Source organism: Artemia sp. Qi Xiang Cuo, chromosome 1 (assembly GCF_049724085.1).
Source record: "Artemia sp. Qi Xiang Cuo chromosome 1, ASM4972408v1, whole genome shotgun sequence".
In the NCBI taxonomy this organism is placed as follows: domain Eukaryota; kingdom Metazoa; phylum Arthropoda; class Branchiopoda; order Anostraca; family Artemiidae; genus Artemia; species Artemia sp. Qi Xiang Cuo.
Window position 1 is genome coordinate 79297784 of NC_142794.1, and position 16457 is coordinate 79314240.

At 34.6% G+C, this 16457-nt stretch overlaps 1 protein-coding gene across 5 annotated transcripts in view; it reads left to right on the forward strand.

Annotated features, from left to right (window-relative positions):
* The window catches only part of dare (NADPH:adrenodoxin oxidoreductase, mitochondrial), a 75055-nt gene that overhangs the window by 51475 nt on the left and 7123 nt on the right, over window positions 1–16457 (forward strand). For all 5 annotated transcript variants that reach the window (XM_089096392.1, XM_089096370.1, XM_089096387.1 and 2 more), the window contains 3 exons: window positions 274–466; window positions 1610–1960; window positions 10769–10936. In XM_089096392.1, coding sequence (XP_088952518.1) covers window positions 274–466; window positions 1610–1960; window positions 10769–10936 — 712 coding nt within the window. The remainder of the gene's footprint in view (window positions 1–273; window positions 467–1609; window positions 1961–10768; window positions 10937–16457) is intronic.

Consider the following 16457-nt stretch of genomic DNA (forward strand, 5'->3'; position numbering starts at 1 on the left):
CTCTCCCACCCCCCACCCCATTGTCTCTTCTTTTTCGATCATTCTGATAGTTTGTGATGTTTTGTCCCCCCTTGAATTTTTTCCAGGTCTTGAAATAATATTTTCCAAATCATGCTTTTATACAATTATATAGGGCACTTTTTTGTGATCATTTGATGCGTGTTTAAGATGCAGCAAATGTCCTTTTTTCGGCTACAATTGGTCTGAGAGGCGGGGGGCAGTTCCTCCCAGCACCCACACTCTTTTGTATATGAGGGAATGTTTTATTTTCAGAAAACTGATATATGTCGACATTCCCTTGATCAACTATCCACAAGTAAAATAAAGGAAGTGATATTAGTTGGAAGAAGAGGTCCTCTTCAAGTAGCTTTCACAATCAAAGAGCTTCGAGAAATTGTAAATATGGGTAACTTGAAGTTGGCATTTCATTTAGAGGACTTTAAAGGAATTGAAGACATCCTATCAGGCAAGTGAAATAACTATGAAAATATTGCAAGAAAATTGGGGTTTCCCTTTTAAAGTTACCTTAAACTTGGAACATTTTGATGATCTTATGATGATTGCATGTTGAGGTCCATTTATTAGAACTGTAGAAAATTTATGTTTGGGAAGTTAAATGTAAGTTTACAAGTCCCTTCTAAACAACTACGGGTCTACGTGAACTACGTGTAACTACGGGTCTGTTTGGGGAAAAAGGATATTGCAATGAAAATTCCGTCGGATATTGTCTATATGTTGAAGAAAATGTTCATGGCTAAGTGTATTGATGAATTTATTTCAAATGGCGATAATGATGTGAGATACATACAAATTCGACTTGCTTTAAAAATAGCTTTTGTGCAGAAATTTTTTACTTTCTAAATTTCGGGCAGTAAAAAAAAACTTTTCGGGTCTACTTTTTACGTCTACTGCATTTCTATTTGTATAAGCAGCTGTATCACTCAACTGAGTCCTCTAACCCTGTCTGGTAAAATAAGGGCCAGAAACTTTGAAGCAGGAAGCTTCTGAAGCACGTCTGTTGGAATTTAAACTGTCTTCATTTTGTATTGTTTTTCTCTCTTTCAAGCTGCGTGGCCAGCAAGGAACTCATTTAAAAATTCTGCCAAAACCATAAAGCGGCCGGGGAAGGTGGACTTAGGCTTTCGGGAATGCGGCAGATTATGCTAGTTTGAATTTCCTTGTTGTTTCGACACTGTTTCCTTTTTGTAATGAATGAGTTTCGTTATAGCGTGTGGCAGTGGTGGAAATGTAAAAACGGTCTGAAACAGTCTGAGCTGCGTGCAATGCAGCTCAGACCTCTGATGAGCTTGTGATGTTTTTCAAAAAGGCCAACATTACTGTTAGGGCTTAATTAAAAGTATAAATATTATACGGAGGGACAAATAGGACCCCTTTCCACCTGAGAAGTACCTAAGGGACTCAAGGAAATTCTATGGAAAAAATTGTTAAAATACGCTAAAATGTGGATATTTGTGTGTCAAAAAGCTCTTTTGGGCACCGGACGTTCCGATGCCTTCATAAAACATATGATCCCCTACCCCTCTCCCACCCCAATCTTTGACTGTAGGAAGCTATTAATGTAATTTTTCCTGTATTACTAATATTTCAGGTTTGGCGAGGCCAAGGAAGCGACTTACAGACCTATTATTAAAAGCAGCAAGAACTTCAACAAATAAAGACACTGATAAAACCATGGAATTTAAGTTCTTCAGAAATCCTGTAGAAATTATTGGCAGCAATGAAAAAGGCATCGAGAAGCTTGTTGTTGAATTAAATTCACCCAAAGGCGAATTGAGTGAAAATCAATTAGTTGAATCAACTGGTCTCAAGGAAGAAATTGAATGTGGTCTCCTGATTAAAAGTATTGGTTATAAAAGCGTGCCTTTAGCTGATGAATTGCCTTTTGATTATAAATCAGGTGTCATAAAAAGTGACAACGGTCGTGTGTGGGGAATGCAAGGTAGATTTTTAATTTTGGCTTTCCTTTGTTTTGTATGGTTAGTATCAGTTTAAAATTAAAAACTGGGGCTGAATGATGCCAAATTGTGTTTTAATACGACTTAAAGGTCTGGTCAAGTCTATGTGTGTGGGGGACTTTAAGGGGACGGTAGCGCCTTGTTTAAATTTGATGTTCAGTTCTTTTCCTGTCACTAAAACCAACAATAAAATTATGTTTTTTGCAGCTTGAAGAGAAGCAAACAGCTTTTGCACTATCGCTTACTCCCTATATCGACCAAAGATTTAATGAATGAATGTTAACGTAGACAACGAAAAATAAGAAGACTTTATTCGAAGGACTGTTTTTACGTTTCGTATTTTGTTTTGATGTTTTTTTTTGCTATTTTTGTTCTCTGGAGGTTAGCATCTTTTCTAGAAACTAATCTTTAACTTTCATATGAAACGTTGAAATTTTTTTCGAAGGACTTGGATAACTAATTAAGAGAGAAAAAAAAGAAGAAAAACAATAATTATTTGGCATGGTCTACTGATAACATGCCTTCTTTTGCACCAAAAAATAGAAATTTTATGTTAAAAATCGGAGCAAATTAAAACCCCCTGGGGCAAACAAGAATAATAAATGCCTCGTGATGAAGGTAATTATTTAGTTTAAGAAATAAAATTGGTAAAAAAAATTACATGTTTTTCGAAACATAGTGGAAACGAAAAAAAGAAAATGAAGATAGGAATTTAACTTTGCTCATTTTTATTTTGTATCATTTCGAACCGCAGATATTCAGCAAAAACGACGTCGTGTGCAAAAGTTCATAGAAATACTTGAAAACAAAGCTTTTGATGACAAAAGTGCATCTGTCTGGCTTGGGAAGCCTGAACTGCGCCTTGTTTCAAGAAAACAGTGCTGATTATTGTACTGGGACACATAGTTATTTTCAGGGTTTTTTTTTCTGCCGACTCCAATTAATTAAAAAAGTGGCTACAGTTAAAACTCCAGTGTTGCACAGAAACTGTTGAATTGTATTATAAGTTGTTAGGTAGCTGATTATTGATTCCAACTTTATTGTTATAGAATTATGAAACCTGACTTGGAAATTCGTTTCTAGTGTTAAAGTCATTTGTTTGTCGAGTGATTGTCGTTTTTACTGTGAAGTTTTTCAAAGCATATATAAAATCTGGTTCTTTTCCAGTCTCAAAAAGACAATTGAATACGGTTAAAGATAAGTGAGCGTGGTTTTCAATACACTAATTTCGGTCATCTGAACGTTCTTTCAAATCTATGATCTGACTTTTTAAGATATTATTGACGGCCAAATTAATTGGAATAAAAGTTTGGCAGCGATTAGCGATGCCTCATTTGAAACTGTCTCATGTTGGGATACACCATGGCATTTATGACTAGTTGACAATTTGAAGTTTAAGTTTGTGGGACTATAATTTCAATCTCTTTAGAAAGCTATCTTTCTAATATTTTTATAGTTTAGTTTTTTCGCCACACATTATATCCCTAGGATTACGGAAATGAGAGTTTTAGGCGTTCAGCCGACAGTGCTCTAAACTTAAGTTTAGAAATAAACTTATGTTTTAAGTTTAGAAATTGTTTCCAAACTTAATGTAATAACTGATGCCATTGCATAAGATAGTTCTTTTTTCATTGATGCATAATAGAACTGGAAATATCCTTGGGTTTTATTTCCTTGGTAGAAAAGGGGAAGTAGTAGTAATCGCTTGAGAAAAATGTCTAAGACCTTCTTTTTTACTTTTCCGAAAACAAAATATGTATCCTAACATAAAAGTGGGACAACAGCCTAGTAAAATATAAGCAGTAGAGTATATCACTCCAAATTAAAAGGGTTTAAAATTGAAAAAACGATTTTTAAACGTATTCTCCGGTCTTCTTTTCTTTCTTTTTTTGTGTACAGTTTTGAATTTATTTTTTCTTTGTTTTTTACGTTTTTACGGCTTTGTGTTTACGGCCCTGGGTCTTAAGGGTCTAAATAAAAAAAATATGCAATTTTGATTTTGATAACAGTATATATGTGTAAAAATTGGGTTTCTAGTGTGATTGTTAATATGTATAAATCAATAAAAAAGGGGCAAAACAACCCCAAAAGAGTAATTTAACATAATGAAAGTTACGCCATCAAATTCAGCGTATCAGAAAACTCTATTGGAGGAATGTAGCATCTATCTACAGAACTGGAATTTTTCTTTCCTTTTTTTTTGTCCCAGGAGAAAGATCTCTGAAGTATGTTTGTTTCTTCTTTTTTTTTCAAAGGGTGACCGTATCGAACTAATAGTCCTAGAAAATTGAGAAAAGTCTCTTGCAAACGGAAATTCAAAGCTCTAGTGCGCTTTCTCAGTGACTTAACAAAGATTGCGTCACAGCAAAGTGACGTTTTCTGCTATGTTGTCGTGCGAAACTGAGCGGTGCAAAACTTTTAAAATTTAGATATCAATTCAAAATTACTGAAAAAGTGTATATCCAGGCTCAGAGACAGTAACACTATCTGGTGGTGCAATCGGTCCTAAAGAGGTACATAGTCCCTACAAAATAAACGGTTATTATAGACACTTATTTTAAAGCTTCATCTAACTAAGCTGATTCCCTTAATGTTTGATAAAACTATGTACATTGATGTTTAATCACATCAACTGTTATCGAGGATCGACGGTGAGCCTTTATTTTTTTTTGGGGGGGGGGAGGAGGGGACGGGGGCTGATACTTCAAAAAGTGTATTTTTATGCGAAATTTTTTTAGGGGCTCTCAGATAAGATATATAAGAGGATTTGAGGAGAGGGGGTCAATTGTAATCCAGGTGTACGAAACCTGAATATGGGTGCTGCTGGGCAATACATCCCATCTTTTTGAAGATTTTTTGTTGTTGCATGAAAGATTACGTTCATTTGCTTTCTGGCACAAAGACTGAAGACGTAAGGGGGGGGGTCATCATGAGCACCGTTGAAGAAATAAGGAGACACTAGAGTAAGAATGCACGTGTTTGGGCCTAAGTCATATGACTAGTCACAAAAGATATTATTCTATAGAAATAGGAGAATACTGGGGGAATTTTCGGATGAAAATTCCCAAGGCAGAAAAAAAACCCAAGGTAGAAAAAAGCGAAAAAAAATATTGGTCTGGTCATAATTAATTTGCCTAAATTTTTTGCGTATTATCTGAAAAAAAAAAATCCCAGAACGGCTTAAAATCTCCATCCAAATCCGCTCCAAATTATTTGATATAAGGAACGATGTATATAGAACAAGTTAGCATAGGAAATGTTTTGATGGAGGGAGATACAATGGTCAAAGTTACCATGAAATTTGTTTTATCGACGTTTAAATTGAAATATTTGGTTTAATCTTTATTTTTTATGCATTAAACAATTAATGGTAATGAATCGTAAGTAAGGATTGACTCGTGCAAATAGCTACCGATACTCTAAAATAGTAGTTTTGATAACAATTCAATTCAATTCTGTTAATTACAAAATGATACAACACATAACATTAATCCAAGTGGTTGCCCAAAGAAAGACATAAAAGCACTTGATACTGGACAAGCACATATATAACGAACACTTAACAAACAATACTCTTAACAAACGAACAAAACAAACAAAAAATGGAAATAAATAATAATAAATAAACAACCAAATTATGACCAATCTCTAATCATAAAAAAGCCGTCTATGAACCAAGACCCAAAAGAAAAAATTTTCAGTTTTCTCTTAAACAAACCAAGATGCTGCTCCACCCGAATGCTTACTGGAAGAGAATTCCAAACCTTAGGACCTATATACCTGACAGAAAAACCTGCTCTAGTTTCACTTCTGTATTCAGTGACCAGATTGTCAGCATTGCGGGTACTATATCTATGCAGTGATTTATTTTATCTGTAAAAATCATAAAATACATCAGGACTGATACGCTTCCAACACCGATGCAAGAAGGTTGCTACCTGTTACTCACAAAGCTGCTCGACATTAAGCATTTTAAGTTTATAATATCATACCTCAGGTTCATTGACCTTTTCCAAGTATCCAGCCATAAGTCGTATAGCTTTGTTCTAAAGCATTTGTACATGTTTAAAATTTGAATAAAAGTTGCTTGACCATGCCGCTATTCACCTCGTTGATTTCGTAAATAATTGTCTAGAAAGGGGCGAAATTCCTCTAACAGCGTTCTTTGATTTTAAAAAAGCCTTTGGTACAGTAGATCTTAGTGTTTTATTGCGAAGATTGGAACGCATAGGTATAAAAGGATAATACTTAAAATGGTTTGAAAGTTATTTGAATGGTAGGTTTGTTAATTCTGTGATAGATGATGTCACTTCTGCCCCATATCCTGTGGCTTGTGGAGTCCCACAAGGCTCGGTGCTTGGTCCTCTACTCTATTTGGTATATGTTGATACGATGAGATTTTATCTGCCTGCTTAGAAATTGTTGAGAATATTAAATCAAAGTCTGCTGGGATTGATGGTGTAAATCTAAGGACACTTAAAGCTATAATGATGTATCTACTTCGTTCCTTGCTTCACAATATTAACATATCCCTGACAGCAGGCACCTTCCCAATAATTTAACAATACTTACAATTAAAGAATTATCTTTTTATGGTGATTTGGACCACAATTTGAACTTTTTTCTGAGAAGGATGATCCCGAATACATTTGTTTATTTGTATAAAAATTTATTTGTTTGCTTGGTTGCTCTTTTTTTCTTTGTTCCCACAGGGGTAACCGTATCGAACCAATTTTCCAGTAATGCCCAACAGACAGTAGTGTCTAAAGATGCACAAAGTACAAAGAAAATAAACGGTTAATATACACATTAAACGGTTAATATACATAATATACACAAGTTTATTCGCTTGAGGCTCGATTATTTTATATACTGAATAATTTTATATTAGCCATTATAGAGGATAGCCACTGGATGTTTGTGCTGGTGGAGGAAATTGCGCTTTTGGCACAAATTTTTGGAGGCTTCGTGAGCCTTCAGATAAATATACGAGAAGGTTTGGGATAGGGTAAAAATCTCTGATCCTTTTTTATTCTCGGGTAATATTTTCGGATTGTATCCATAGTTTTGGTGCAGGGGGTAATAGCACCCCTTATATTGCAAACCTTTTATAACGCTGCCAGGGAGTTTTTCGGGAGATTTGCTATAAAGATCTTTGTTTGCATTGAAATTTAGAAGGTAATATTTTTCATTTTTATTTCAGATATTGTTCAATGTCTTCTCGTCTCCCAGGTGGCTTTACCCCCCCCCCCCTACTAGGGTCCAATGGTTAAATCCCTATAAAAAGGTTTAGTTGTTTCAGACCCTCTCCTAAGAAATATTTGGAGTAATACAATTTTGAGGGGAAAATTGTTATCCTTGAAGAATTTTTTACGAATATTTAAGCTGATTGTAAAAAAGGCGGTTGAAAGAGGGAGTAGTAGCCTTTCTTCGTATGTACCCGAGCCTTGGATCAAACAGCTCCTAGTAAAAAAACTGTAAGTAAAGATCTACCCTTTTCAATAGAAACTGAGACTCGAAAACGTTTGATTACAGCATATGCAACAACAAAGTGCTATCAGATTGTGAATATGAAAATTTTTATGATTTTTAAGTTGCTCATTAAAAGCTATCAGGACCAAGAAAACTGCATAATTTTAAAAGTGGGAATTAAAATCCCCCTAAAAGGGTGTGATCCTAATATAAGTTATAAATATATATCCTGATTCAGCATTGTTTTAGAATATAATTTTCACTTCCCTGGAAATAGGACAGGTAAAGCCTAAGGCTATGTTTTTGAATGTTCTTTTTTTCAAATTGGCATTATTTTACAGTTAGAGCCAAAGCTATTAGCCAAGAATTTGGGCTATCGAGAAGGAGGCATGTTAAGAAACTAATTCTTTGTTTATAATATGCAAAAAAATGTTTTTAACATGTTTTGAAGGCACTTCTTCTATACCTTACCCTCCTCCCTCCTTTGTGTTGAAATATATATTCCAAATTGGATATTTCTTGAGTGTTTTTCTGTTTCTTGATTTTGTCATCATTGATTCAAATTATGGGTTCACAGTAAAAACAAGAGTGCAACATGGTAAAATGCAGGAGAGACTAGGGAGCTGTGCCCCAAAGCCCAAAAATTTATTTACTTAGTCTAAACCTTAATGCTTTTTCCCAAAAATTTATTTAGTCTGTCTAATCTTGACCAATTTTCAACTATGTTATGATGCCAGCTTCAGAAAATTAACCTAAAATTCTTTTTTCTGAAAATTCTAAAAGTCATGTTTTAAAATTTTAAAAGCAGTTTATGCACTCAAACAATAAGCATACAATGTAGAATATATTACATAATAGAATATTACAGTCCTTGACTGTAAAAAAAAGAAGAAAAACAACCAAAGGCAGATAGGAAATTGGAAAATTCAACAACAAAAAGTTAATTTGCATTATCAGCGTATTGAAAAATAATTTTATTTATTACTTCTTGATGGGTTAGTTTTTCCACACAGCCTTCAAAAATCATATACACTATTTTGTGTCTCCTGGATTCTCATGTACGGAATACTTTCTGTTCGTTTTAAGTTTTAATGTCGCGTGTTACTTTCAGTTGAAACAACTTGTTTTTTTAAATTAATCCCTGTAAGAATTTATATAATTTAGGCAAAGCCTGAATAATGGTGCGGGAGGGGGGAGCAGAAAAACGTTTCCGACGTTTATTTGAAGCTTCATTTAACTAAACTGATTTGATTCATATTTAATAATTTTATTTATAGTGATGTGTAAGTGTGCATCAGCTATTATAAAGGAGGGGCATTGCTTCCTTTTGTAGGTGGGTGGGTGGGGCATATATTTCAAAGATTGCTTTTTAATGTCCATATGTCCTAACTGTCGTTGACCCTTAAGATAAGTATGAAATGAGTTTGGGGGAGGGGAAAGTAGAAATTGATATCGAATCCCTTTTGATTCCAGGGAACATATTTGGTTTATATCTTTATTATTGGAACTGGGGGGGGGGGGATAATGGTGCCCCTCCAATTGTGACAATGTTCTTCTATGTATCATTAAATATTACATTCACATACGTACGGGCAAAAAGGTGGAAAAGACAGAATGGGACATCATAAGCGTCACCAGAAAATTTCATAGGGGATGGGGGGTTTTCAAGTTCTACCTAAAGCTTTGTTTTTAACGATTCTAAAATGGTAATATTATTGCCATTAACTTAAACTATGATTCGCGACCTTAAATTGGGTCAGGTGGCAAAGTTCTGAGGTCACGGGAGATTTTATGTCAAATATTAAAGATACACGATTTTATAAAATCTGCACATCACAGACCTGTACACAAACAAAGAATAGAATGCGCGCGCACAGGCGCAGCGAGACAATGATTCGATAACGCTGACTGTAATGTGAACTAGTGATTCTTGACACTCTTCTTGGTGTTGTCGTGTTGGCTTATTTCCCGCCAGACTAGCTTATTTTGATGGTGACTGGTGGGAAATTTTTTGAATTTATTCATCGGTTTAAATCTTGGCTAAATCATATTGCAATCTGGTGTATTATTAGAGAAAAATGACATGAGATATGAACAGATGGTGTAAGAGCGATGACGGGCAAAAATAACGGTTTAAAATAATTTTTTCAAGCTGCTCATTATGACAACATAACTTTTACTCCCTACGTTATTCACCGAGAGGCCCTTGCAGCAAAAAAAATAATAATAATAAAAAAAAAAAAAAATAGCACCAAAATTGAAATATGTGCTTGAGGATGTTGTTGAGATTATAAATTTTATTAAGAGCCATGTCCTTAACAACCGTTTATTTTCAAACCTCTGTAAGAATACGGTTCGGAAACAGAAAACATTCTGCATATGAGTAGAAATTATAATTTAAAAAGTCGAGTTAAAGTGGAGTGGAACCCTTTCTCGCACATTGGATAACTATAGGTATTATTGAAAACAAACAGGAATTGAATAAAAAAAGTAAATGTTTTTACAAATGAAAATAAAGAGTGACATTAGTATAAATTGTACCGTATATGAGGGGGGCTACCCCCCTCTCAATCGCCGTTCCTTACGCTCAATTGATTCTTTATCCAAATCCTTTAATAAAAACTGCTCAAGCGCATTCGATCTTGGCCCAAAGAGCGTAAAATTTTAGCGTCAAAGAATTCCAGAGCCCACTCTTGAGCAGCCTAGTTTCTTATCCGTATGGACAACTTGTGTTACATGTCATGTAAATGACATTGAATTTGACATAATAAGAACTTTATGTTTTCCAAAGAAAAAAGTCTGGTACTCTGTTAATTATGAATTTTGATGCAAGACTTGATGTTTTGGCAGGAACAGATTTATTCACTTACGACCTGCAATTATAAGTTGATTAAAAACGAAACTTTAGTTTTTGACAGTTTCGGTTTCTTTTTACAAGATCGCTCTTCAATTGGTTGTTTTTTTTACTACGAATTGTTGGATTCAGTGCCCTTTTCACCTGCCGCCCTCCGCCCCACAGCCCCATTCCGTTCTATTTTAATAATATTGTCACAGTCCTTCGCGAATGACTATCATCACTGAAAAATTGCAACCTTAAAATATTCGGGTAGGGAGGGGGAGGGGAATGAAATGTGAATAATACATTTTTTCGTCATAATTTTCATGTTTTAAGTTAGCTTGTTGAACAAATCCTTTTTAATAGGGGATTCAGTCATTTATTTTTTACCCTGGCCATAAGTTCATCCGACCTACATCATCTCTTTGGCCTTGGATTTGCCAACGAATTCAAAAAACTACAACTATATAATTCTTTTTTTTAGATGTTTATTGCAGTGGCTGGGTGTCAACTGGTTCAGTTGGAGTTATCGCCACAACTATGAATAATTCGTTTGCAGTTGGAAACGCGATTGTCACGGACTTGAAAGAGAAAGAACCGAATCCATCCAAAACCGGACAAAGCAAAATACGACAGCTGCTTGAAAATAAAGGTTCCTTTAATTTATTTCAATTTGCATTTAATTATTTTTCCTTATCTTGCCTCTAGGTCTTAAATATTTCTAGAGCTGTTTAAACCTGGATATACAGTTTCTGTTTTGGGGTCTTCTCCAATTTCCCGTTTATATCCTGTCTAATATTTAATTGTTTTACTTAATCCTGGTTCTAAGGTTTAAGCCTTTAGCTTTTTTATTGAGACTTCCAGTTTCCAGTTTGTTTAACGTGGAACAATTTTTTTCTATTTCTCTGCTCTGGGTCTGAAGTATGTATTTAACCTTCTTAGAACTTTTTTTTGTAAGAGTATTAGCAAGTTGTTAATAAGTATTAATAATTTTTCAGGAATAGTCCTTGAATAAAAATTACATGGTAATTTTGGCCAAAATTGTAGAAGAATAGAGTATTAGTGGCATAATTTACTACCAAATTACAAATACACAGCCCAATAGCCCGTCTAAGAAGCAGAATTTGTCTAAGGGAGTATTTTGAAGAAATTGAATAAAAATCAATAGAGATAAAACATAGTTTAAATGTTTAAAAGAAATTTAAAAGAAAGAAGAAAATTAAATGAATGACACGACATAGAGAGAACGAGGTAAAAAGGATTGAAAAAGTATAATTGGGTTACCGGATCTAAATGTACAACCTTAATTAAATAAAAAAAAGTTTTTTCAACTGAAAGTAAGGAGCAACACCAAAACCTAAAACAAACATAAATTATTACGTATAAAAGGGGGTTGCCCTTTCCTCAATACCTCACTCTTTACGCTAAAGTTTGACTTTTTGTCCCAATTCATTAATATCGACTCCTGAAACACAAGGGTCGTTTAATTAGAATAATAAGGATTTTTAAAAGGTCAGAAAAAAACTTTAGCGTGAAGAGTGAGGAATTGAGGAAAAGGCAACCCCCCTCATATATGTAATAATATCTGTTCAGTTTAAGTTTTGATGTTGCTCCTTACTTCCAGTTGAAAAAAGATTGTTTGTTTTTTATTTAATTTCTGATCGTTTTTAAATTATGCCGGGAAAGACGGCTCCTTCTCAATGGAAAATTCCTGCCTCCCACGGAAAATACCTCCGTGAAAATTTCTTCCCGTATAAAATAACCCCCACCGGGACCCCCCCCCCCTAGACAATCCCATTCTTGCTGAAAATTCGCCCGGAAAATTTCTTTTGGACAATCCCAGCTGAAAAATTTTTCTTGGCACACTTTCATACAAAAAAGACTTTAATTTCTGATTGTTTTTAAAATACTGCTGGGAACCCCCTCCCCCTTCCGTGGAAAATTCTTCCCGGTATTACCCCTTCCCCCGCCCCCTAACAAAAAGTTGCTCCCTTCGAAAGTTCTCTCTAAAGAATTTCTCTCGTAGGAATACTCCTGGAGAAAATACTCTAGACAATCCCAACATGGTAAAAATACCCTCCCCCGGACAATTCCCCTTAACTTTTCCACATGTAAAATTGAGTCGGCAAAGAGAAAGTTGTTCAAATAAAAAGAATTTTGTATAGGAATTCTGGCAAATTCGCCTAGTGTAAAATTTCCCTTGGAAAGTTCACCCCCGGAGACTTCCCTCCCCACGGAAAATTATTCCCGTGGAAATACCCCGATTAAAAATTCCCCCCCCCAAAAAAAAGAAATGTATACTTCCCAATAACAAATACTATACGTAAACAGTGGGCAGATTTCATGACTAACAGACCTTTCCCCAGGGGCTTGGGGGGGGGGTCATTTTATCTCCAAAGGCATAATTACTGGACTTTTCAACTAGGCTGAACAAAATTGATATCTCAAAATTTGCTCGGGTAACGGTGAGGAAAAAAGGAGGATGGGAGGGGGGCTATTTGCCCTCCAATTTTTTGGTCACTTCAAAAGGGCACAGATTCTAGTTTGAATGAGTCCTCTTTCGATATACTAGGACTCTTGGTTCGATGCGATCACCCGTGGAAAAAAATAAAGAGGCATCTGGGATCTTTCTTCTGGCAAAAAATACAAAATTCCATATTTTTACAGATGGGAGCTTAAAAAACTTCAATAATTGGGTTATCTGATATGCTGAATCTGATGGAGGGATTTTCATTACGATTTCTTTACTTTTAGGAGGCGTTTCTCCCTTCTTCGAAAATCAGGCAATTTTCTCAGACTCGTAGCTTTTGATGAAACTTGATGAATCTTGCATATTCAGAATCAGCATAATAAGCCGATTCTTTTGATATATCTATTGATGTCAAAATTTTGTTTTTTAGAGTTTCGGTTGCTATTCAGCTGCTTAACTCCGTACTTACAGTTTGTTACCAAGAACTGTTTGAAAAACTATAATAAAAATGTGACTTCAGGAAATTCAGGGAAGTCCCAACCCCCCCTCCCCCCCAAAAAAGTCAAAATAGTAACCGATATCGAAGATCTCGATATAAGACATCTTGGCAAGATAAGATATATCGAGATAAGTATCTTGAAAATAATAATCCATATCGATGACGAATTCCTAAATCTAAAAATCAGAAGTAAATGAAATGGAAATCGGTATCATTGAAGCAAACTAAAAATCATCCCGATTAGACAACGAAGTGCGTATCCTATTCCTAAATTCGGTAAAGTTTCGTAGATTATTATTATATCCCTGTCTGAAATTATTCGAACACTAATAAAACGGCTTTTAAGTAAAAAACGATGTCGATCCTGTGGTTGGCCTCCTATGTTGTTGTCGAAAACAGACTAATGTTTAGTGTATTGTGATGTAACTTAAGCTTAAATAATATTGTATAGAAATTGCAAAGACTGGCAAATGATGAACCGCTAAAACCTGATGCGATAGTATTCTGCTTCAAGAAAAGGTATTACTGTCAATTATTGAAATTGAAACTATAAACTGTCCTGTAAAGCTGCATCTACATTCGGCATTTTCTGGAAACCTGGGACGGAAAACTAGAAAGCTGGGTAGTGTAGACTTCTGCTACCTTTTCATTTTTCTGTTTCTGGGTACGGCACAAAAAGAAAATGGGCGGCATGCCAAAAATCAGAAAGTGAAGACGGACTGTTCCGTTTTCTGGGAGCCTTATCAAGCAATAAATTTGAAAAAGGAGCAATGGGACTTACCAAAAAAGATAAATATGCTTAAAAAACTCACACAAATGGTTAAATGAAGAGACTTTCTCAAAAAAAGAAATCTGGAAGAACAAACGTGATGATCGGAGAACTGGGCAGAAAACCAGGGAATGGGAAACAGGGAGACATGTAGCAGACTACATTAGAAATATAAACTGCTAACTGTCTCCCAGTTTCCTCTCCCAGTTTTTCAGAAAGCACCGAATGTAGACGCACTCTAAAGCTTGTATGCTAAACTTGAATCCTTGATTTTAATTCAAGTTCGTACTCTGGCTATTCATTGCTAAAAATGTTTTGGGACTTAACCTGGATTAATCTCTTATGTGATCACTAGCGTAGAACAAGGGAAATTTTGATTAATAAAAAAGTATTTGAGAAAACCGAGGGAAAAATTTTGCCCCCAACTCGACTAAATTTTTACGGTCTTTGAAGTGATAATATTAAATTGTTTTTTACATCATTTGCATAGTTTGTTTCACATTCTGGCTTCACTCCATCCTCGCATTGCTACGGTTACCGCTACGATGGCAAAGGGGATGCAGAGATGTACTGAACTAAAGCACACCTCTGTTTAGCTTCAATTGCGGTATTAGCATATTAGATGAATGAGTATCACGATCAGATGTTTTGCTTCGAATTGATTTGGCCATGAGAATGCAAACTATGCCACGATGCAGTCTAAGGTTTACTATACAGAATCGATGTAAACTCTTTTTTGAAGGTGGGGGAATGATCAAAAACGTTGTTTAATCTGTTTGAGCACATTGTTTTGTAAACACAACGGCTCTTCATATCAAAGTTTTGAACTTTGAATTTACAACTATAGGTAAAACCCATAATTTGTTACTATAGAAGCTGGTCTTAATGAGCAAACGATGTGAAAAACTATTCAATTTCGAATGAAACGCATGGATTCGAGTTAGAGAGAAAAAAAATGTAACAATGAGGAAACGCAGTTTTTTTCTGCAGGATTCTTGGTTTGGTAAAAGATTTAAATATGTCCAGCTACAGTTAATTAAGACAAGGCTCTGAAGATGTCAGTTTTAAATTAATATCTGGGGAACCTGCTTCTCGGACCGAAAATGTCTAAAACAATGGTTGATCAAATGACTAAGGATCAAATTATTTTTTACAGCGTAACTAAAAGACTTAAAGATGAATTTTCAATAGGAAAAATTCAGCTTTGAGACATTGACAAAACAATTTATTAGCAACACAGGGCACCTTTGGCGTTGAAAACTAAAACTTTATTGTGAAGCCTTTTTTCTTTTTCATATACTGAGATTTTAAGACTTTCTTCAGATATGTGTAAAGGCACGAAATTATGAAATTCGAAACATATTAAAGCAGAAGCCGTTTTTTTTTTAGACTAATTCAAAATTGTACCTCTCCGCCTTCTGTTAGGAAGCCGAGAGTATGAAGGAAGAAGAATGCTAGAAATAATACATTGATTAGTGAAAAATGAAAAAAATTTGCGGCGCTTTCCAGCGGAAAAAAACAATGCCCACCCGACACTCGGTGCTGAGTGAGAAAGCCGGTGTATTGTTGCTTTAAAGTTCCCCGTCCCTTGGAATTTGGCTTCTGGAATTCATAACTCCTTTGTGATGTCAGAAATAAAGCAATAGTTGAAAATTACCAAGGCTCTACAAAAGAAATAAAACAAAAAGAATTAGCTATATTCTGATTTTCTTGCTCTTTTCTTTTTTGAACTGTAGTCATTGATACATTTTTGATCAGTTTATGTAACATTCTTGTGAATTTGGACACACTACATGATCGTGTTCAGATCCTTAAACGAAATTCTAAATAGTAAGGTAAATAATCAATTTATAAATAATAGTATAAATATAATAATATAATAATAACATAATAATATAATATAAATAATAGTCGAATATAAATAGAAACCATTCATGTGTAAATCAATAATTAATAAAAATTCACGATTTTAGAGCAAAAAGGTAACATTTTGCCAAACTTATATATATGCATTAACTTTTAGCGCTTGTGCCTATTTATAGCTTTAACAGAACTGTAGTGAGAACTAAAGTTGACTTCACTGCAGTTAAAGGTCCGAGCGCAGCCACGGTGTTTCTCTTTGTATCCAAACTAGCCTACTCTACAGACCAAATCATCGTTTAAACTTTAAATTTAAATGAAAAAATTTATCATGAAAAAAAAGCAAACACAGCGTAATATTTGTATATACAATAGATCCATTAAATTAGATACAATAGATCCATTAAATTAGATACAATAGATCCATTAAATTAGATACAATAGATCCATTAAATTAGATACAATAGATCCATTAAATTAGATACAATAGATCCATTAAATTAGATACAATAGATCCATTAAATTAGGTACAATAGATCCATTAAATTAGATACAATAGATCCATTAATTTAGAT